Below are 23057 nucleotides of genomic sequence, written 5' to 3'. Positions count from 1 at the left end.
GTAGGCTTTGTTACTTTGGTCCCAGCTCTCTGCAGGTCATTCACTAGGTCCTCCCGTGTGGTTCTGGGATTTTTGCTCACCGTTCTTGTGATCATTTTGACCCCACGGGGTGAGATCTTGCATGGAGCCCCAGATCGAGGGAGATTATCAGTGGTCTTGTATGTCTTCCATTTCCTAATAATTGCTCCCACAGTTGATTTCTTCAAACCAAGCTGCTTACCTATTGCAGATTCAGTCTTCCCAGCCTGGTGCAGGTCTACAATTTTGTTTCTGGTGTCCTTTGACAGCTCTTTGGTCTTGGCCATAGTGGAGTTTGGAGTGTGACTGTTTGAGGTTGTGGACAGGTGTCTTTTATACTGATAACAAGTTCAAACAGGTGCCATTAATACAGGTAACGAGTGGAGGACAGAGGAGCCTCTTAAATAAGAAGTTACAGGTCTGTGAGAGCCAGAAATCTTGCTTGTTTGTAGGTGACCAAATACTTATTTTCCACCATAATTTGCAAATAAATTCATAAAAAATCCTACAACTTGATTTTCTGGATTTTTTTTCTCAATTTGTCTGTCATAGTTGACGTGTACCTATGATGAAAATTACAGGCCTCTCTCATCTTTTTAAGTGGGAGAACTTGCACAATTGGTGGCTGACTAAATACTTTTTTCCCCCACTGTATATGTGAAAATGAACATACCAAAATTAACTGCAAAGCACACTGGGTATTATTGTTGGCCTTGTTTTGGGGTGGAGCTCATTAGAATAATACTCAGCATGCTTTGCAATTGTTCATTTTTACATATACATTTAGTTCATATACTTGAAAGGGAGCCACAATGGTGAAGCGCTATAAAAAAATTGAATAGAAAATAAAAACTACACCTCTCGAAAGTATCTTGTTAGAAAATACATTGGTGTAGTTCAGCCCAGTGTAATATAAAATACATATTTCAAATACATGTAACAGAAATACTGCCCATCTGCCTATTGTCAGGTAAATCACGTGATAAATGTACGACACTAAATCCCCATCTTCCATCAAGGACTTGCATTTCAATATGATGGATACAACGATAGATACTGTATGTAACTTGTACTTTTCTTGACCCTCATGAATTAACTAGTTTACTACACCATGGCAAAAGACATAAGTATAAGATGTCTCCTCAGATATCCATGAACCCCGGAGGGGATTCATGAGACAGGACGCACAGCTTAGAGCATTTTAATGATTCACTTCAATCATACTCATCATTCAATCGAAAAAGGGTAGAGACATTCTGGTTGGTTAAATTATCTTTAATGTCATGACAAGGCTTGTGCCATTTTGGACAGCGTAAGGTGCAACAGCTTCTGCCAATTTAAACGTTTTCCAGTGCAAAGATAGCAAAACGCCAATTAAAAGTGCTGGGAGAGTCAACAATTGGTCTACTCAGTGTGCCTAGAGTGAGACATTTAAAACGTGTATATGTTTTTTCCTTTAAAGCTATAACACAACATACACTTTAGAGAAATTTGTTTCTACTTGTAAGAGTTTTAAGTTATTACCGAAGGCTGCTATAAAGCACCAGGTAGTTTACAAACGAACACTAAAAGCAAGACAACAGACCACGTGAAGAGTGACTTCTAACTGCAGTCCAGAGAGGAAGGGGGTGGCAGTTACCACGGCCCTCTATGGTTACAATATCTCACACATGGGGAACATGGTCATTCACATATTTAACAGTACACGTTTAAAACTAGCAATGTGCTATTACAACGTAAATAAATACATATGAATCTAACCACTTTGAAATGAGAGAAAGAACAAACGCTGTCTTAAGGACTAGGCTTAATATTTGTTTCTTTCCTTCTGATACTTTTGCGATGCATTGTGATTATTAACCAGTGTTTGACTATGGAGTTGAAGCAGCCAATAAGGGGGTGGGGTTGGGTGACTACTGTCCTGCCATGGGTGACTCTGGAGTCGGCAGCGCAGCACAACATTCATTTGGTCTTCTGCGCCTTCTGGGCAGACTTGGTGACCTTGCCAGTGGAGGGGGCTTTCTTCTCAACGCCCTTGATCACCCCGACTGCCACAGTCTGGCGCATGTCACGCACTGCAAAACGACCTGCAGAGAGAGGATGTCAGATCAATCCTAACTTCAAGGGAGAGTGGAATCATTTTCAAAGAATTCCAACCAGGCCCAAGAGTTATACTACCCAACAGTACTCACCCAGTGGAGGGTACTCTGAGAAGCTCTCCACACACATGGGTTTCCCCGGAACCATGTCCACGATGGCGGCGTCCCCAGACTTCAGAGCCTTGGGGTTGTCCTCTAGCTTCTTGCCTGAGCGACGGTCAATCTTCTCCTTGAGCTCAGCAAACTTGCAGGCGATGTGGGCAGTGTGGCAGTCCAGCACTGGGGCATAGCCAGCACTGATCTGACCTGGGTGGTTCAGGATGATCACCTAGAGGAGGAGGAGATATCAGACAGTCAACATAGTTGTTCTGTCAGCACCTGTATCAGCAATGATATTAGATGTTGGCCTCTTTGCTGCCAAAAATAGCTCCCCACAGCTCACCACACTGTGCCACAAATTGATATTTGTGAGAGAAAAGCAGTATGAAAGAGGAAAGGAATAGATGGGATATTAATAGTAACCGCCAATCTATATCATCACCACCAATACTTGTATCCATGTGATCACTACCGTGTATCATAGTTAAACAATTTTTAGTTGTATGACTTTTGGTTCTATGGTCTCTACACCTCTACAGTAGCTGTGAGTGTGTGTCTGGCCCTGCCCACCTGAGCAGTGAAGACTGCTGCCTCCATTGGGGGGTCGTTCTTGCTGTCTCCGGCCACGTTGCCACGGCGAATGTCCTTGACGGACACATTCTTGACGTTGAAGCCCACATTGTCTCCGGGCATTGCTTCGGTCAGGGCCTCGTGGTGCATCTCCACAGACTTCACCTCAGTGGTCACGTTAACAGGTGCAAAGGTCACCACCATGCCTGGCTTGATCATGCCCGTCTCCACACGCCCCACGGGCACTGTGCCAATACCTGAGGGAGAGTAGATAAGAAAGTGAAGGTGGAGGGAGTATGAGGAAGGGATGTATTAGGGATGTGCATCTTTCCCTTTCAAGACGATTCGATACGTATCTAGATACATGGGCTCCGATACGATACAGGAACGATTCATTTTAGTTTGAAATGATTCGGTTTGATTAGAGAACGAATCGATTCGGTTCGATGCTCGAACATTTGTTGCATAAACACTTGATTTTCCATTCTAAATTAAAATCTGCTGCTGATGGAGCTCATGAGCTGAGCCTCTCTGAGCTGGTCTGTCTGAGCTGACGTGTGTAAATGATGTATGTCTATGGTGTATGTACTATGTAGGCACCTGAGCTGAGCCATAAGGGAGACTAAGCATCTACCACCCCACTGGGGGCAGCAGCAATGTAGCCTGTTTTTTGTCCCCCCACTTTGATTCTGAAATCACCATCACCCACTAATTAACTTGTCATTTTTGCAGATTAAGTGTTTGAGCTAGTAATGTATCAACATTAATCGTTTACAAATTGGCTATGACAAAACCAATGACTCTCTCTCTCTCTCTCTCTCTATATATATATATATATATATATACACATACACATACACATACACATACACATACACATACATACACACACACACACACACACACACACACACACACACACACAGACCCAGTTGAAGTCGGAAGTTTACATACAGTGGGGAGAACAAGTATTTGATACACTGCCGATTTTGCAGGTTTTCCTACTTACAAAGCATGTAGAGGTCTGTCATTTTTATCATAGGTACACTTCAACTGTGAGAGACGGAATCTAAAACAAAAATCCAGAAAATCACATTATGATTTTTAAATAATTAATTTGCATTTTATTGCATGACATAAGTATTTGATACATTAGAAAAGCAGAACTTAATATTTGGTACAGAAACCTTTGTTTGCAATTACAGAGATCATACGTTTCCTGTAGGTCTTGACCAGGTTTGCACACACTGCAGCAGGGATTTTGGCCCACTCCTCCATACAGACCTTCTCCAGATCCTTCAGGTTTCGGGGCTGTCGCTGGGCAATACGGACTTTCAGCTCCCTCCAAAGATTTCTATTGGGTTCAGGTCTGGAGACTGGCTAGGCCACTCCAGGACCTTGAGATGCTTCTTATGGAGCCACTCCTTAGTTGCCCTGGCTGTGTGTTTCGGGTCGTTGTCATGCTGGAAGACCCAGCCATGACCCATCTTCAATGCTCTTACTGAGGGAAGGAGGTTGTTGGACAAGATCTCGCGATACATGGCCCCATCCATCCTCCCCTCAATACGGTGCAGTCGTCCTGTCCCCTTTGCAGAAAAGCATCCCCAAAGAATGATGTTTCTACCTCCAATGCTTCACAGTTTGGATGTTGTTCTTGGGGTTGTACTCATCCTTCTTCTTCCTCCAAACACGGCGAGTGGAGTTTAGACCAAAAAGCTCAATTTTTGTTTCATCAGACCACATGACCTTCTCCCATTCCTCCTCTGGATCATCCAGATGGTCGTTGGCAAACTTCAGAAGGGCCTGGACATGCGCTGGCTTGAGCAGGGGGACCTTGCTTGCGCTGCAGGATTTTAATCCATGACGGCGTAGTGTTACACTAATGGTTGTCTTTGAGACTGTGGTCCCAGCTCTCTTCAGGTCATTGACCAGGTCCTGCCGTGTAGTTCTGGGCTGATCCCTCACCTTCCTCATGATCATTGATGCCCCACGAGGTGAGATCTTGCATGGAGCCCCAGACCGAGGGTGATTGACCATCATCTTGAACTTCTTCCATTTTCTAATAATTGCGCCAACAGTTGTTGCCTTCTCACCAAGCTGCTTGCCTATTGTCCTGTAGCCCATCCCAGCCTTGTGCAGGTCTACAATTTTATCCCTGATGTCCTTACACAGCTCTCTGGTCTTGGCCATTGTGGAGAGGTTGGAGTCTGTTTGAGTGTGTGGACAGGTGTCTTTTATACAGGTAACGAGTTCAAACAGTTGCAGTTAATACAGGTAATGAGTGGAGAACAGAAGGGCATCTTAAAGAAAAACTAACAGGTCTGTGAGAGCCGGAATTCTTACTGGTTGGTAGGTGATCAAATACTTATGTCATGCAATAAAATGCAAATTAATTACTTAAAAATCATACAATGTGATTTTTTTGGATTTTTGTTTTAGATTCCGTCTCTCACAGTTGAAGTGTACCTATGATAAAAATTACAGACCTCTACATGCTTTGTAAGTAGGAAAACCTGCAAAATCGGCAGTGTATCAAATACTTGTTTTCCCCAATGTACATACACCTTAGCCAAACACAATTAAACTCAGTTTTTCACAATTCCTGACATTTAATCCAAGTAAAAATTCCCTGTTTTATGTCAGTTATGATCACCACTTTATTTTAAGAATGTGACATGTCAAAATAATAGTAGAGATTTATTTCAGCTTTTATTTCTTTCATCACATTCCCAGTGGGTCAGAAGTTTACATACACTCAATTAGTATTTGGTAGCATTGCCTTTAAATTGTTTAACTTGGGTCAAACATTTCGGGTAGCCTTCCACAAGCTTCCCACAATAAGTTGGGTGAATTTTGGACAATTCCTCCTGACAGAGCTGTTGTAACGGAGTCAGGTTTGTAGGCCTCCTTGCTCGCACACGCTTTTTCAGTTCTGCCCACACATTTTCTATAGGATTGAGGTCAGGGCTTTGTAATGGCCACTCCAATACCTTGACTTTGTTGTCCTTAAGCCATTTTGCCACAACTTTGGAAGTATGCTTGGGGTCATTATCCATTTGGAAGACCCATTTGCGACCAAGCTTTAACTTCCTGACTGTCTTGATGTTGCTTCAATATATTCACATAATTTTCCTTCCTCATGATGCCATCTTTTTTGTAAAGTGCACCAGTCCCTCCTGTAGCAAAGCACCCCCACAGCATGATGCTGCCACCCCCGTGCTTCACAGTTGGGATGGTGTTATTCGGCTTGCAAGCCTTCCCCTTTATCCTCCAAACATAACAATGGTCATTATGGCCAAACAGTTCTATTTTTGTTTCATCAGACCAGAGGACATTTCCAAAAAGTAAGATCTTAGTCCCCATGTGCAGTTGCAAACCGTAGTCTGGCTTTTTTTATGGCGGTTTTGGAGCAGTGGCTTCTTCCTTGCTGAGCGGCCTTTCAGGTTATGTCGATATAGGACTCGTTTTACTCTGGATATAGATACTTTTGTACCTGTTTCCTCCAGCATCTTCATAAGGTCCTTTGCTGCTGTTCTGGGATTGATTTCCACTTTTCGCACCAAAGTATGTTTATCTCTAGGAGACAGAATGAGTCTCCTTCCTGAGCGGTATGACGGCTGCGTGGTCCCATGGTGTTAATACTTGCGTACTATTGTTTGTACAGTCATGGTCAAAGGTTTTGAGTGACACAAATACTCATTTTCACAAAGTCTGCTGCCTCAGTTTTGATGATGGCAATTTGCATATACTCAAGAATGTCATGAGTGATCAGATGAATTGCAATTAATTGCAAAGTCCCTCTTTGCCATGAAAATGAACTTAATCCCAAAAAAACATTTCCACTGCATTTCAGCCCTGCCACAAAATGACCAGCTGCCATCATGTCAGTGATTCTCTCATTAACACAGGTGAGAGTGTTGAGGAGGACAAGGCTGGAGATCACTCTGTCATGCTGATTGAGTTAGAATAACAGACTGGAAGCTTTAAAAGGAGGGTGGTGCTTGAAATCATTGTTCTTCCTCTGTTAACCATGGTTACCTGCAAGGAAACACGTGCCGTCATCATTGCTTTGCACAAAAAAGGCTTCACAGACAAAGATATTGCTGCTAGTAAGATTGCACCTAAATCAACCATTTATCAGATCATCAAGAACTTCAAGGAGAGAGATTCAATTGTTGTGAAGAAGGCGTCAGGGCGCCCAAGAATGTCCAGCAAGCGCCAGGACCGTCTCCTAAAGTTGATTCAGCTGCGGGATCGGGGCACCACCAGTGCAGAGCTTGCTCAGGAATGGCAGCAGGCAGGTGTGAGTGCATCTGCACGCACAGTGAGGCGAAGACTTTTGGAAGATGGCCTGGTGACAAATGGTTGATCAAGGAGGGCAGCAAAGAAGCCACTTCTCTACAGGAAAAACATCAGGGACAGACTGATATTCTGCAAAAGGTACAGGGATTGGACTGCTGAGGACTGGGGTAAAGTCATTTTCTCTGAATCCCCTTTCCGATTGTTTGGGGCGTCCGGAAAACACCTTGTCTGGAGAAGACAAGGTGAGCGCTACCATCAGTCCTGTGTCATGCCAACAGGCCGAGGGAGATTGACAGTTATTTTGTGTTTTCTTCTATTTGCGAATAATCGCACCAACTGTTGTCAACTTCTCACTAAGCTGCTTGGCGATGGTCTTGTAGCCCATTCCAGCCTTGTGTAGGACTACAATCTTGTCCCTGACATCCTTGGAGAGCTCTTTGGTCTTGGCCATGGTGGAGAGTTTGGAATCTGATTGATTGATTGCTTCTGTGGACAGGTGTCTTTTATACAGGTAACAAACTGAGATTAGGAGCACTCCCTTTAAGAGTGTGCTCCTAATCTCAGCTCGTTACCTGTATAAAAGACACCTGGGAGCCAGAAATCTTTCTGATTGAGAGGGGGTCAAATACTTATTTCCCTTATTAAAATGCAAATCAATTTATAACATTTTTGACATGCGTTTTTCTGGATTTTTTTGTTGTTATTCTGTCTCTCACTGTTCAAATAAACCTACCATTAAAATTATAGACTGATCATTTCTTTGTCAGTGGGCAAACGTACAAAATCAGCAGGGGATCAAATACTTTTTTCCCTCACTGTACCATAGTAACATCTGACAAAAATATCTCATAACACTGAAGCAGCGAACTTTGTGAAGACCAATACTTGTGTCATTCTCAAAACTTTTGACCACGACTGTACAGATGAACGTGGTACCTTCAGGCATTTGGAAATTGCTCCCAAGGATGAACCAGACTTGTGGAGGTCTACAATTTTATTTCTGAGGTCTTGGCTGATTTCTTTTGATTTTCCCATGATGTCAAGCAAAGAGGCAATGAGTTTGAAGGTAGGCCTTGAAATACATCCACAGGTACACCTCCAATTGACTCAAATGATGTCAATTAGCCTATCAGAAGCTTCTAAAGCCATGACATCATTTTCTGGAATTTTCCAAGCTGTTTAAAGGCACAGTCAACTTAGTGTATGTAAACTTCTGACCCACTGGAATGGTGATACAGAGAATTATAAGTGAAATAATCTGTCTGTAAATAATTGTTGGAAAAATTACTTGTCATGCACAAAGTAGATGTCCTAACCGACTTGCCAAAACTATAGTTTGTAAACAAGAAATTTGTGGAGTGGTTGAAAAATGAGTTTTAATGACTCCAACCAAAGTGAATGTAAACTTCCGACTTCAACTGTGTGTGTATATATGTTAATTATACACACACACAACCGTTCAAAAGTTTGGGGTCACTTAGAAATGTCCTTGTTTTCCATGAAAACATGCATGAAATGAGTTTGAATAGGAAATATAGCAGAATGTATAGGAAATGTAGTCATTGACAAGGTTAGAAATAATGATTCTTAATAGAAATAATAATTGTGTCCTTCAAACTTTGCTTTTGACAAAGAATCCTCCATTTGCAGCAATTACAGCCTTGCAGACCTTTGGCATTCTAGTTGTCAATTTGTTGAGGTAATCTGAAGAGATTTCACCCCATGCTTCCTGAAGCACCTCCCATAAATTGGATTGGCTTGATGGGCACTTCTTACGTACCATACAGTCAAGCTGCTCCCACAACAGCTCAATAGGGTTGAGATCCGGTGACTGTGCTAGCCACTCCATTATAGACAGAATACCTGCTGACTGCTTCTTCCCTAAATAGTTCTTGCAGAGTTTGGAGCTGTGCTTTGGGTCGTCGTCCTGTTGTAGGAGGAAATTGGCTCCAATCAAGCGCCGTCCACAGGGTATGGCATGGCGTTGCAAAATGGCGTGATAGCCTTCCTTCTTCAAGATCCCTTTTACCCTGTACAAATCTCCCACTTTACCACCAATAAAGCACCCCCAGACGATCACATTGCCTCCACCATGCTTGACAGATGGCATCAAGCACTCCTCCAGCATCTTTTTATTTGGTCTGCACGATATATTGTTTCAGCATCGACATTGCGATGTATGCGTCCGCAATAGTCACATTGCAGAACGTGCGATTTAGTAAGGTAAACATATATCAGTCTACAATATATATTTTTTAAATGTTAAACTAGCATTATATCTGTCTGATATAATGTAATTTACTCCGATTTATGGGTTATTGGATACACAGTTTATTATTATTATTTTAAACACTGAGTTCGTTGCTGCACTAGGTTGCCATGCAGGCTCTGCTTGCGCGTGATGAAATGATGAGCGAGGAACAGGCAAAAAAGACCGAAATTGAGAATTTGGTTGCAAAAAGAAATGTGTAGTATCTGAGGAATTATGACTTTGCTAAGGTTTTCAAATGGAACCTGAGAGGAGGTTTATTCAGCTTAGAGGGAGCATCTGGGGAGCAGTTTTAGAGGGGCACCCTAAAGCAGAGGAAGTCTGTTAGGTGTCCTCCTGGGATTGGTCTGTAGGGGAACACCCATATCAGATTACATAGAATATATACCACAGTTGGGACAAAGGACGACAGAATAATCAGATTAGAGATGGGCCGATTATTCTCCGGGTATCTGCAGGTATCTGTAAATCGACGCTGTAACCCTTTGTTATGAATAAACCTTTATGATGAAAATACAGCGTCAGCGGTTCTCCTTGGTCACACAGCATAATTAGCAACGTTTACTCGACACAACAAATGCATTGTCAATTATATGGAAATATTTCAGCTACAGACAGGATGATGTTGACCAAAAACAGGTACTTTGTCGAGAGTGCCTTGCAATTGTTGCCACAACACGAGGCAACACGACCAATTTGTTCGATCATTTAAGGCGGCACCACACATTTTCGTATGACGAGTGCAAAGCATCTCAATGCCCTCCAAAGCAAAAATCTATTTCAGATGCCTTTGCCAGTATTACACCATACGAGAAAGGTTCCAAACGGCAGAGAGAAATCACAGATTCAATAACATTTCACGTCGCTAAAGACATGGTACCAATTAACACGGTTACCAAAGAGGGTTTTAAAAACATGATCCGGTCGCTTGACAAGCGGTATGTAATGCCATCACGCAACTATTTTTCTCAAGTTGCCATCCCAGAGTTGCACGAGAAATGCAAGGCACAAGTTGAAACAGAGCTGTAACAAGTGGAATATTATACAGCAACAACGGACTTGTGGTCCAGCCGGACAACGGAGCCCTACATAAGTCTGACCGTACACTTTATTAATGAGGACTTCCACCTGAAAAGTCGCTGTTTGCAAACTGCATTTTCCCCAGAGGATCATGCATACATCCTGTATTTTTTCATATCGCAATATATAATCGCAGAAAAACAAAATATCGCAATGTCAGCTATTTCCAATATCGTGCAACCCTAGTCTGCGTCTCACAGATGTTCTTTGTGATCCGAACACCTCAATCTTCGATTCGTCTGTCCATAACACTTTTTTCCAATATTCGTCTTTTGTTTTAATTGGCCAGTCTGAGATATGGCTTTTTCTTTGCAACTCTGCCTAGAAGGTCAGCATCCCGGAGTCGCCTCTTCACTGTTGACGTTGAGACTGGTGTTTTGCGGGTACTATTTAACGAAGCTGCCATTTGAGGACCTGTGAAGCGTCTGCTTCTCAAAGTAGACACTAATGTATTTGTCCTCTTTCTCAGTTGTGCACCGGGGCCTCCCACTCCTCTTTCTATTCTGATTATTGTGTGTGTGTGTGTATGTATGTATGTATGTATGTATGTATGTATGTGTGTGTATATATTGCAGGTTTTCCTACTTACAAAGCATGTAGAGGTCTGTCATTTTTATCATAGGTACAGTTCAACGGTGAGAGACGGAATCTAAAACAAAAATCCAGAAAATCACATTGTATGATTTTTAAGTAATTAATTTGCATTTTATTGCATGTCATAGGTATTTGATACATCAGAAAAGCAGAACTTAATATTTGGTACAGAAACCTTTGTTTGCAATTACAGAGATCATACGTTTCCTGTAGGTCTTGACCAGGTTTGCACACACTGCAGCAGGGATTTTGGCCCACTCCTCCATACAGACCTTCTCCAGATCCTTCAGGTTTCGGGGCTGTCGCTGGACAATACGGACTTTCAGCTCCCTCCAAAGATGTTCTATTGGGTTCAGGTCTGGAGACTGGCTAGGCCACTCCAGGACCTTGAGATGCTTCTTACTCCTTAGTTGCCCTGGCTGTGTGTTTCGGGTCGTTGTCATGCTGGAAGACCCAGCCATGACCCATCTTCAATGCTCTTACTGAGGGAAGGAGGTTGTTGGCCAAGATCTCGCGATACATGGCTCCATCCATCCTCCCCTCAATACGGTGCAGTCGTCCTGTCCCCTTTTACAGAAAAGCATCCCCAAATAATGATGTTTCCACCTCCATGCTTCACGGTTGGAATGTTGTTCTTGGGGTTGTACTCATCCTTCTTCTTCCTCCAAACACGGCGAGTGGAGTTTAGACCAAAAAGCTATATTTTTGTCTCATCAGACCACATGACCTTCTCCCATTCCTCCTCTGGATCATCCAGATGGTCATTGGCAAACTTCAGACGGACCTGGACATGCGCTGGCTTGAGCAGGGAGACCTTGCGTGCGCTGCAGGATTTTAATCCATGACGGCGTAGTGTGTTACTAATGGTTTTCTTTGAGACTGTGGTCCCAGCTCTCTTCAGGTCATTGACCAGGTCCTGCCGTGTAGTTCTGGGCTGATCCCTCACCTTCTTCATGATCATTGATGCCCCACGAGGTGAGATCTTGCATGGAGCCCCAGACCGAGGGTGATTGACCGTCATCTTGAACTTCTTCCATTTTCTAATAATTGCGCCAACAGTTGTTGCCTTCTCACCAAGCTGCTTGGAGGTCTACAATTTTATCCCTGATGTCCATACACAGCTCTCTGGTCTTGGCCATTGTGGAGAGGTTGGAGTCTGTTTGATTGAGTGTGTTGACAGGTGTCTTTTATACAGGTAACGAGTTCAAACAGGTGCAGTTAATACAGGTAATGAGTGGAGAACAGGAGGGCTTCTTAAAGAAAAACTAACAGGTCTGTGAGAGCCGGAATTCTTACTGGTTGGTAGGTGATCAAATACTTATGTCATGCAATAAAATGCAAATTAATTACTTAAAAATCATACAATGTGATTTTCTGGATTTTTGTTTTAGATTCCGTCTCTCACAGTTGAAGTGTACCTATGATAAAAATTACAGACCTCTACATGCTTTGTAAGTAGCAAAACCTGCAAAATCGGCAGTGTATCAAATACTTGTTCTCCCCACTGTATATATATATGCACAGTTTATATTTTTGTTCTGAGTGTGTATATACACGCGCACACACAGTGCATTCGGAAAGTATTCAGACCCCTTTACTTTTTCCACAATTTGTTACGTTACTGCCTTATTCTAAAATTGATTAAATACAAAATGTTTCTCATCAATCTAGACACAATACCCCATAATGACAAAGCGAAAACAGTTTTTTTTTTTTTTGAAATGATTGCAAAGTTATGTAAATAAGTTATGTTTTTTATTTTTAAGTATTCAGACCCTTTGCAATGAGACTCAAAATTGAGCTCCGTTGCATCCTGTTGCCATTGATGTTTCTACAACTTAATTGGAGTCCACCTGTGGTAAATTCAATTGAATGGACATGATTTGGAAGGGCACACACCTGTCTATATAAGGTCCCACAGTTGACAGTGCATGTCAGAGCAAAAACCAAGCCATGAGGTCAAAGGAATTGTCCGTTGACCTCCGAGACAGGATTGTGTCGAGGCACAGATCTGGGGAAGGGTACCAAAACATTTCTGCAGCATTGAAGGTCCCTAAGAACACAGTGGCTTCCATCATTCTTAAATGGAAGAAGTTTGGAACCAATACTCTTCCTAGAGCTGGCCGCCTGGCCAAACTGAGCAATTGAGGGAGAAGGGCCTTGGTCAGGGAGGTGACCAAGAACCCAATGGTCACTCTGACAGAGCTCCAGAGTTCCTCTGTGGAGATGGGAGAACCTTCCAGAAGGATAACCATCTCTGCAGCACTCCACCAATCAGGCCTTTATGGTAGAGTGGCCAGACAGAAGCCCCTCTTCAGTAAAAGGCACATGACAGCCCGCTTGGAGTTTGCCAAAAGGCACCTAAAGACACTCGGACCATGAGAAACAAGATTCTCTGGTCATGAAACCAAGATTGCACTCTTTGTTCTGAATGTCAACCGTCACGTCTGGAGGAAACCTGGCACCGTCCCTACAGTGAAGCATGGTGGTGGCAGCATCATGCTGTGGGGATGTTTTTCAGCGGCAGGGACTGGGAGATGAAAGATGAATGGAGCACAGAGAGATCTTTGATGAAAACCTGCTCCAGAGCGCTCAGGACTTCAGACTGGGGCGAAGGTTCACCTTCCAACAGGACAATGACCTTAAGCACACAGCAAAGACAACACAGGAGTGGCTTCGGGACAAGTCTCACTGTCCTTGAGTGGCCCAGCCATAGCCCGGACTTGAACCCGGTCAAACATCTCTTGAGAGACCTGAAAATAGCTGTGCAGCGATGCTCCCCATCCAACCTGACAGAGCTTGAGAGGATCTGCAGAGAAGAATGGGAGAAACTCCCCAAATACAGGTGTGCCAAGCACAAGGTATGGAGTAAAGGGTCTGAATACTTATGTAAATGTGATATTTCAGTTGTATTTTTAATACATTTGCAAAAAATTCTAAAAACCTGTTTTTGCTTTGTCATTACTCATCAAACGATGTTGAAAGGGGGCTTATGGTAGAGAAATGAACATTAAATTCTCTGGCAACAGCTGTGGTGGACATTCCTGCAGTCAGCATGCCAATTGCACACTCCCTCAACTTGAGACATCTGTAGCATTGTTGTGTGACACAACTGCAACATCTTTTTGTGGCCTTTTTGTGTACCCAGCACAAGGTGCAGCTATGTGGTGATCATGTTTAATCAGCTTCTTGATATACAAAACCTGTCCGGTGGACGGATTATCTTGGCAAAGGAGAAATGCTCACTAACAGGGATGTAAACAAATTTGTGGACAATAAGCTTTTTGTGCGTTTGGAAAATGTCTGCGATCTTTTATTTCAACTGATGAAACATGGGACCAACACTTTACATGTTGCGTTTATATTTTTGTTCAGAATTTATCACAACTATGGATTTCATCCCCATGCCAAAATCGAATGGTTTTGACCGTTTGGAAGCTTTTACTTATTGAGCTTCTCTTACATTTACATTTGTCATTTATCCAGAGCGACTTACAGGAGCAATTAGGGTTAAGTGCCTTGCTCAAGGGCACATCAACAGATTTTTCACCTAGTCAACTCAGGGATTCAAACCAGTGACCTTTCGATTACTGGCCAACACTTTGGCCATGCAGTGCACCTCACAAAAGTGATTGCTGTTATGAAATTATCAACTTTACCCTGTATATCTAAAAAGGACCATATACACTGATTGTTTAAAGCAAAACTACCAAACCTATTGCTGATGGTGAACCTTGACAATGAAAATAAAATATATTGTAAGCCCCATTCAGCAGGTATAGCCAGATGAAAGTTGTCTCCGGTAGCTTAAAAACAATTTTCAACAGTGCATAGATAACAATAACCTAGCAAATTACATAGGTTGTCACTCAATGAATAAAGCCTAACATCACGCAAGCCATTTTAGCATTTGAATGCTTAAAAACCTCTACAGGATCGGCGTCCCTGCCGGGACGGTTGCTGCTCAATATGCGATATGTGACTAGAATGGCGTTGTGAACAACAGCCAACTTTCCAGGACATAGACATGTCTTATATGGGCAGAAAGCTTAAATTCTTGTTAATCTAACTGCAGTGCCCAATTTACAGTAGCTATTACAGCTAAAAAGATACCATGCTATTGTTTGAGGATCGTGCATAACAACAAAACACTTTTGTCACGGCAACTGGTTTGATACAGTGGGGAAAAAAAGTATTTAGTCAGCCACCAATTGTGCAAGTTCTCCCACTTAAAAAGATGAGAGAGGCCTGTAATTTTCATCATAGGTACACGTCAACTATGACAGACAAATTGAGGAAAAAAAATCCAGAAAATCACATTGTAGGATTTTTAATGAATTTATTTGCAAATTATGGTGGAAAATAAGTATTTGGTCACCTACAAACAAGCAAGATTTCTGGCTCTCACAGACCTGTAACTTCTTCTTTAAGAGGCTCCTCTGTCCTCCACTCGTTACCTGTATTAATAGCACCTGTTTGAACTTGTTATCAGTATAAAAGACACCTGTCCACAACCTCAAACAGTCACACTACAAACTCCACTATGGCCAAGACCAAAGAGCTGTCAAAGGACACCAGAAACAAAATTGTAGACCTGCACCAGGCTGGGAAGACTGAATCTGCAATAGGTAAGCAGCTTGGTTTGAAGAAATCAACTGTGGGAGCAATTATTAGGAAATGGAAGACATACAGTTGGTGTTCAGACCTTGCCTTTGCAGGTGTGGTTCCCTTGCGCGCGCTGAATAAATGTAATTCAATAGGGTTTTCAGTACATTTATCTAAAGCATCACCATTTAAATTAGGTGTACCTTTTTAATTTGAATTTTCAAAAGTTGAGAAAAAAAGAGCAGAAGTAAAATAAAGTGACAGTAGGGAGGCTATATATACAGGGGGGTACCGGTGCAGAGTCAATGTGCGGGGGCACCGGCTAGTTGAGGTAATATGTACATGTGGGTAGAGTTAAAGTGACTATGCATAAATAATTAACAGAGTAGCAGCAGCGTAAAAAGATGGGGTGGGGGTGCAAATAGCAGTACATACAAATGTTTGTGTGAGAGCTGTCTTGTAGCATGTGGAGGGGCGTGGCCACCAAGCGCACAGGTCACCATTGTCTGCTCATTAAGGGACACTCCATGACTAATTGGGGGGAAAGAGTTTATGCTCTAGTCCAGCTCTTTAAAAGTATTCTAGATCATTCTGTATCGTACAGGTTATAGTATCTAAACTGTTATTGTAGTCGTTTACTTTGCTAAGTGTTTCTTGGCTTAGTTTGACAAAGTGCTTTCAATTACAAGTGTTTCCTGTCACCTGGTCTCTGCCAGGTTATAAATGCTCAGGTGTAGAGCTTTATGGAGAGGAAGATGGCCGCCTGTCTCTGCAGGGGTTAGTTAGGGTTGTTCTGAGCCCTAGGGGCCAGTCAGGCTGATCTTCAGTCTTTTTATATTCATTTGACTAGTTTACTAGTTCATCCGTTTATTATTTTATTTGAGCCTGGTCCACCACCTTGTTGGATAATTTTGTGTATTTATAACTGCACCTACTCCAAGAGCCTTAAAATATAAACCATGCACTGGATCTTCTGCTTCCTGCCTCTCCTTGCTCACCAACACCAGCCAGACAGCTTGAACCAACCAGGGCAAAATTAATAATAAAAAAAAAAACAGGTTTGGAGAGACTTTACATACTAAATATATTGGTGAACAGAAAATGGTGGTTTGATTCATCATGAAAGTTGCCATATTCAATTGTTCAATCCATTAAATATTGAAGGTGAGAAAAGTGTACAATAGGGGTTGAACAGTAGTCCTATAAATCTACCCTAATAATCCTCACTAATCATGGAACTGTGATGACAACGGTCCAGTCGTTGTGAACCGTGCTCCAGGTTTAAACTGCTACAAATGGTCTGCGTCCCGTAATGATTCAAATAGGCTACATGTCCCAAATTATTCCACGACTTGTAATATGTTAGCCTAATATGATCCACTATTGCTAGCGATCCTCAGGAACAACCACACGAACCTAGGTAAACTAACGATGTAATGGAATGATGCAAAATGAAAGGAAACTAACACTAAAGTCAGTGACAGTTATAAATGTATGCGGGTATAACTGACGGTGGCAACCGATAGTGGCTAATATTTAACACTATATAAATTGTTACAAAAATTATAAAATTAAACATTCTAGAAATCATAATTCAACTCTAGGTTTGGCGCTCTGCTGTCATTTGCACATGGTTACAGAAGCCTATAGCTTGGGTCTGCAAATTTCATCCCATGTTAAGGCCAGCTTTTCATAAACTGTGGAAAAGGTGATATGCTGGTTTCACATTTGTCTCCAGCGATCATGAGGTAAAATAGGTCTAAAACTATTTATATTTACAATCCTCTAATCCAAATGGCTTACTCATTTACCTAGCTCTTATCAACAGCTTTTATCCATTTGTAAATTACAGTGCATGAAGAATGGTGTTATTTTGGTGGCGGCGGGGGGAATATGTTGTTCCATTTGAAACCGACAGGTTGCGTGACCTTATTCATCGTTTCATCGTGCATAAAGGTGCATGAATTATGTCAAGGTCAGAATACGGTGTATCTGACATCTCGGCCAGCAAACTTTTTTTAAAATCTGCACCCCAAACGAATAGTGGGTTAATAGCATGCTATTCTAATGCTTAAGTTCAAGGTCAGAATACACGTAGAGAGAAGTGCATATAAAGGGAATTACGTTCCATTTACTCGCGCTTCACTCGGGTTGGAATTCCCCCCATAATGATTCATTAGTATTTTGCAGTGTCAGCAAAGTTGCATGCAGTTTGACACTGAAGGAGTGGACTCATCAGTTGTCTCAAAATATGAGGTATTTTCGGATGGAAAAAAAACACACAAAAAGGTGAACCAGCGTTATGTTTTAATCAATTTTCGGACCGATGCGTTCTACATTTGAATCAGTTCGGTGTACGCAGACCGATGCACTAATATCTTAAACATTTGAATCGGGGACCGATGCATATCGGTGAATCGTTACATCCCTAGGATGTATCATTATGGATGGACAGCCTCTAAGGTGGGTGCGATGCTCACCTCCAATCTTGTAGACATCCTGCAGGGGTAGGCGGAGGGGCTTGTCGGTGGGGCGGGATGGGGGCTGGATGGCATCCAGAGCTTCCAGCAGGGTGGTACCGGACGAACTGCCATCCTTCCTGGTGATCTTCCATCCCTTAAACCAGGTCATCTGAGCACGCAGGAGACCGGAGTGAGCAGTAGGTCCAAAGCACAGTTATAAAGTGCGCCGTGCTCCACATTTTTCATTGACTTACTTTCTTCAAATTAAAGTGGAGAGCAGATTATAATAGGGGTGTGCCGAATACTCGGATAAAACAAGTATAACGAATATGGAGAATATTCAGAATATGATTGACACAAGTGATCAGATTTATTACATTTTTTCAGCTGTCAGCACGCATCTCTATTTCACTCAGTGTGAAGCCCTGTGTGCTCCAAACAACTATTGACTAGTTCTGTCTGTAAAGAAACTGGCAGACTATTTGTTGAGCCTGCTGCAATGATTGGATTAGAACAAGCCGCTCTATCTGCTCTACTTTCCCCAGACACGCACGGCTGTTTTCACTCAGTCACTCTTCTCGGGGCACAAGTCTCCCCTTCTCCAAACATCATATATGAATCAGAATCCGTAGCTAGTCATTGTTGTTCAATCTAGTTATTTTCTGTAGACTTTGCTGAGGCCATATGGTTGTTTTTGTCTGTCTACTTGGCGTTGTTTAGTAGGCCTACTTTGTCCGTATAATTATTCCATTGCTGACGATGTCTGTTATGTCGTGATCCAAGCCCATGCTTCTTGCTATTATTATTTATTCTGGCCCAGACATGTTTACCAAGCGACATATCATTAGAAAATAAAATTACAATAATAGTTATTTTAATTGTACAAATGTTGTGGCATAAGTGTCAGGAGATAAGTTTTGCTCCTCTCGAAAGTGAAACAATATATGGGGCAAGCGAATTAGCCTACCTTTCTCTAAATCTGTGTCTGGAATAAATGCATGCAGTAGTAGCCAGCCATGCATTAGGGTATTTATTAGCTTATTTCGTTGATAATTGAATAGGGCTAAGTAAGTAAATGGCCCTAATGTGCATTTCCATCTGTCTGGGTCATTTACCTTTGAACAACGTGTGTGTGAAGGAACATAACAATGCGCAGTAATGTGCACTTGCGGTATAGGCTTTACCAGCATTTAAAGTGCACTTCTGGGTTTTTCTGATTACGAGTATCAAGTGTGATAAAACGGATACGATTACGAGTATCAAGTGTGATAAAACGGATACGATTACGAGTATCAAGTGTGATAAAACGGATACGATTACGAGTATCAAGTGTGATAAAACGGATACGATTACGCGTATGACGTAATCGGCACACCCCTACATTATATTACATATACTCATAGACCGCTCACTGTGGCTGCAATGCTATCCTAGTATAACGATAATAAATAATAAATGCACTTTAGCTTCTTGCTTACGTACATTAGGACTGGCCTCCAGCATGTTGTCTCCGTTCCAGCCAGAGATGGGAACAAAGGCTACCGTATCTGGGTTGTAGCCAATCTTCTTGATGTAGGTGCTGACTTCCTTCACAATCTCCTCATAACGCTTCTGGCTGTAGTTGGGCTCAGTGGAGTCCATCTTGTTGATGCCCACGATCAGCTGCTTGACCCCCAGGGTGTAGGCCAGGAGGGCGTGCTCGCGGGTCTGCCCATTCTTTGAGATGCCAGCCTCGAATTCACCCACGCCGGCTGCCACAATCAGCACGGCACAGTCTGCCTGTAAACACCAGAACACGTGAATAATAAATACAATTGGTTTTCAAAACCCATATGCAACTAAGATGGCACTTTATGAGTCCGCAAATTGCCTGTGGTTATAGTACAGCTATAACCTAGCCTTGAGAACCAAAGTTGCAAGTTTAATAATAGACTTCCAGGAACTTGAGTGGAGACCTGGTAGGTGTCTGTGTGTAAGGAAGGACTGTGTCATTGTGGTTCAGACCTGAGAGGTTCCAGTGATCATGTTCTTGATGAAGTCCCTGTGTCCGGGGGCATCGATAATGGTGACGTAGTACTTGCTGGTCTCAAACTTCCACAGTGAGATGTCGATGGTGATGCCACGCTCCCTCTCTGCCTTCAACTTGTCCAGCACCCAGGCATACTTAAAGGAGCCCTTCCCCATCTGAGAAAACCACACATCACTCGTTATATAACGTTACTGAGGAGAAGTCAATGGTAGTGAAATCTATTGCCAAGATGAAGGATTGTCAAATTTGACACTTATATTGTCATATCTTGTCTATCTTTAAGTAGCCTATACAGATTATTGGTTAATACAATATAACAGCAGTGTAGAGACCCTTTTTATAACACGTCGGCCAACAGAACAGACTATCAATAGATGTTTGCAAACTACAGTACCAACTCTTACTCACCTCAGCAGCCTCCTTCTCAAACTTTTCGATGGTCCTCTTGTCAATGCCACCGCACTTGTAGATCAGGTGGCCAGTGGTGGTGGACTTGCCAGAGTCCACGTGGCCGATCACCACAATGTTGATGTGAAGCTTCTCCTTGCCCATGGCTGACTTGTTAAAGTGACAGTGAGAGTCTGCAGGTGGAAAAGTGCAGCATGGTCTATGGATATGAAAGGATTTCCTGGGCAAAGACTCCGCAAGGGAATACAGTGAATTACAGCACCATGGACAAGGACACTAAAGCTGACTTCCCATTGCGTAACAGCCCCAGCAGCTACTGCCTCAGCATAACTTCTAAGGACAAACACAGTTTACACACAAAAACAATGTCACCACGAGACCAATCAGCAATCATTTAATGTCAGCAAATTGTCAGTGGGCACAGAACTGCGTCAAGCTCAAGACACACTGTTAGTTTCTTTTTCTCCTCACATCCGTCCACACACCTCTCCTCTTCCACTTAGCCAGCCAGCTAGTTATCCCTATTTTCCTCGGTCACCCAAAAATTTTTTTATTGTCAAACACCAGATGGGTTCAGTGAAATGTTGTTTAACAAGGTCAGCCATAGTAGTACCGTGACCCTGGAGCAAATTAGGGTTAAGTGCCTTGCTCAAGGGCACATCAACAGATTTTTCACCTCGGCTCAGGTGTACTCGCCCAACACTATAAGTGCTAGGCTACCTGCCACTGCTCAGCTCAGCAGTGAGACAATGAGACAATCAGCTCTTATGTCACTGAATATCCTCCCTATTCCGTATCAACTTGCTAACGCCTCAGACAGTCCTCCATTTTGTCATGATCCTTGCCATTGAAAGTGCAGCTGCCATTGAAAGTGCAGCAGCCATTTCTGAAGCCAGACTACTGCAGTGGAATGCACAGGTTAAATGCTGGGGAATAACACCATAACACACATGATATTATTTAAATAAATGCCAGCTTTACTAGGGCAGTAGTGTTGAATCCTTTTCATTGACTTACATGACAATGACAGATAAATACAACACAAATTCACTATTTTTCCAATTGCCAAATTGATCAACACCCTAGGTTGTTGATGTTTATGACAGACCAGTTCATTAGGTGAGCAATGTATGGAAATGGTTACAGTAGCCTAGTTCTGCATGCTTATCTAGGTGCACTGGGAGCTGATACCAGATATAACCAGAAATCTATTTCTAATAGAACATTCTGGTAGCTTTGAAATAGTTTATTTTTCTTTGCAATAGTTTTGTTTTTCCAATGTTAATTTGACTTTGCTGTCCATGTAGCCTATTTTAAAAACAGGTCACTGGAAAACGGGGGGTGGGTGCTACAATTAGCAGCGCAACCGGATAATTCTGATCAAGTCAAAGGGGATTTAGCAGGATTTCCAAACCGCCCTCCTGCCTCTGCCGCCATGTTCTCTCATCCCCTCCGTTTACTGGAATGGCCTATCTATGCGCATTAGCGGCCGACCGTCGTCTTCCAAAAACAATGCAATATTCACACTCACACAACCGTTACGCACAACAATATATGGGCGAATTGAAAATATAAACATTCTGTCATTCGCCATTTACAGCATTGGATTTGAAACAATGTATCACATGCGTAGTTAACGGAAACTGTTGCCTACCTGCGCAAACGAGTGAGTCAAGTTCGGTGCTGAATGAGACTGTGACGAGATGCTGATCCGTTTATCGCAGACAGGAGGGGGTTACGCAATTGCGCTCAATGCTCATACCCCTTCGTTCGTAGTATATACCAGTGTCCTAGACGTAGAGCCAGTAGCGGTGCGTGGGTAAAATCACTGGGGAAGCCAAGCCATATTCACAACCTGTGTTGAAATAATTGCGTTGTTTGCTCTATAAATCCTGTTAATTCATATGCCTTGAGACCATGATACAGTATAGGCCTAAAGGCCGAGACAATAAGAAGACAGTGGCAGAATAAATTCCCACCTTTTGTTTTATCACAAAACCGGATATCAACCTCTGTCCATTTAAGTCCACAAAGCATATTGCATGTACAGTTACATGACCTACAGCATGGTCAAGCAAGTTAATGTTTCCGACATTTTCGGACCGCTAAACAACTATTGATTTAGAACCACAGAGTTACCGCAAGTCTAAAAGAAAACAGGAGCTGCCTCCACTATGCCAGCACCATTTCAACTTCAACATTTCAACATCATCAATATGATGTGGCTGGCCATGGTTCTGATTTCTGTGTGTGTGTGCATGCGTGTTCGTGCAAGTAGAAAAACATGTTGACACCCTACTTGTAGGGAAACGCCAATGCCATCCTCCTCTCATGTTGACGAAACGGTCTATCACTCTGTCATACACTACACCTTTTATTTTTTGTTGTCCTAGGCTACCTGACTAAAATGCTTGCTCGCTAGCCTAACTTCCATTCATGGGCAACGTTAGCTAGTTAACATTAGCCTTCATCTAGCTACATATTGAACTTCCATCCTCTCAGGCCAGGGGCACAACAATGTA

At 42.5% G+C, this 23057-nt stretch overlaps 2 protein-coding genes across 2 annotated transcripts in view; both read right to left on the bottom strand.

Annotated features, from left to right (window-relative positions):
- The window catches only part of slc17a5 (solute carrier family 17 member 5), a 583343-nt gene that overhangs the window by 527932 nt on the left and 32354 nt on the right, over positions 1-23057 (bottom strand). The window lies entirely within an intron of this gene.
- eef1a1a (eukaryotic translation elongation factor 1 alpha 1a) lies at positions 1277-22229 on the bottom strand. The gene is made up of 8 exons (XM_084153431.1): positions 22190-22229; positions 20536-20708; positions 20103-20282; positions 19581-19877; positions 18117-18267; positions 2787-3043; positions 2211-2445; positions 1277-2105 (listed from the first exon to the last, which is right to left on the bottom strand). The coding sequence occupies exons 2-8, from the start codon at positions 20677-20679 to the stop codon at positions 1981-1983; spliced, it is 1389 nt and encodes a 462-aa protein (XP_084009557.1). The 5' UTR covers positions 20680-20708; positions 22190-22229; the 3' UTR covers positions 1277-1980.

The sequence above is a fragment of the Coregonus lavaretus genome (genome assembly GCF_964263955.1).
Source record: "Coregonus lavaretus genome assembly, chromosome: 36".
Lineage (NCBI taxonomy): Eukaryota > Metazoa > Chordata > Actinopteri > Salmoniformes > Salmonidae > Coregonus > Coregonus lavaretus.
Note: the sequence above shows the minus strand (reverse complement) of the source record. Positions and strands in the feature narration are given on the sequence as shown.

Excerpts from the sequence above, each read along its gene's own strand:
- eef1a1a (XM_084153431.1), bottom strand. The coding sequence starts at position 20,679 with ATGGGCAAGGAGAAGCTTCACATCAACATTGTGGTGATCGGCCACGTG. Across the intron at positions 3,044-18,116 it reads GGATGTCTACAAGATTGGAG|GTATTGGCACAGTGCCCGTG; the intron begins GTGAGCATCGCA and ends ACTCTCCCTCAG. Across the intron at positions 2,106-2,210 it reads CTCAGAGTACCCTCCACTGG|GTCGTTTTGCAGTGCGTGAC; the intron begins GTGAGTACTGTT and ends CTCTCTCTGCAG.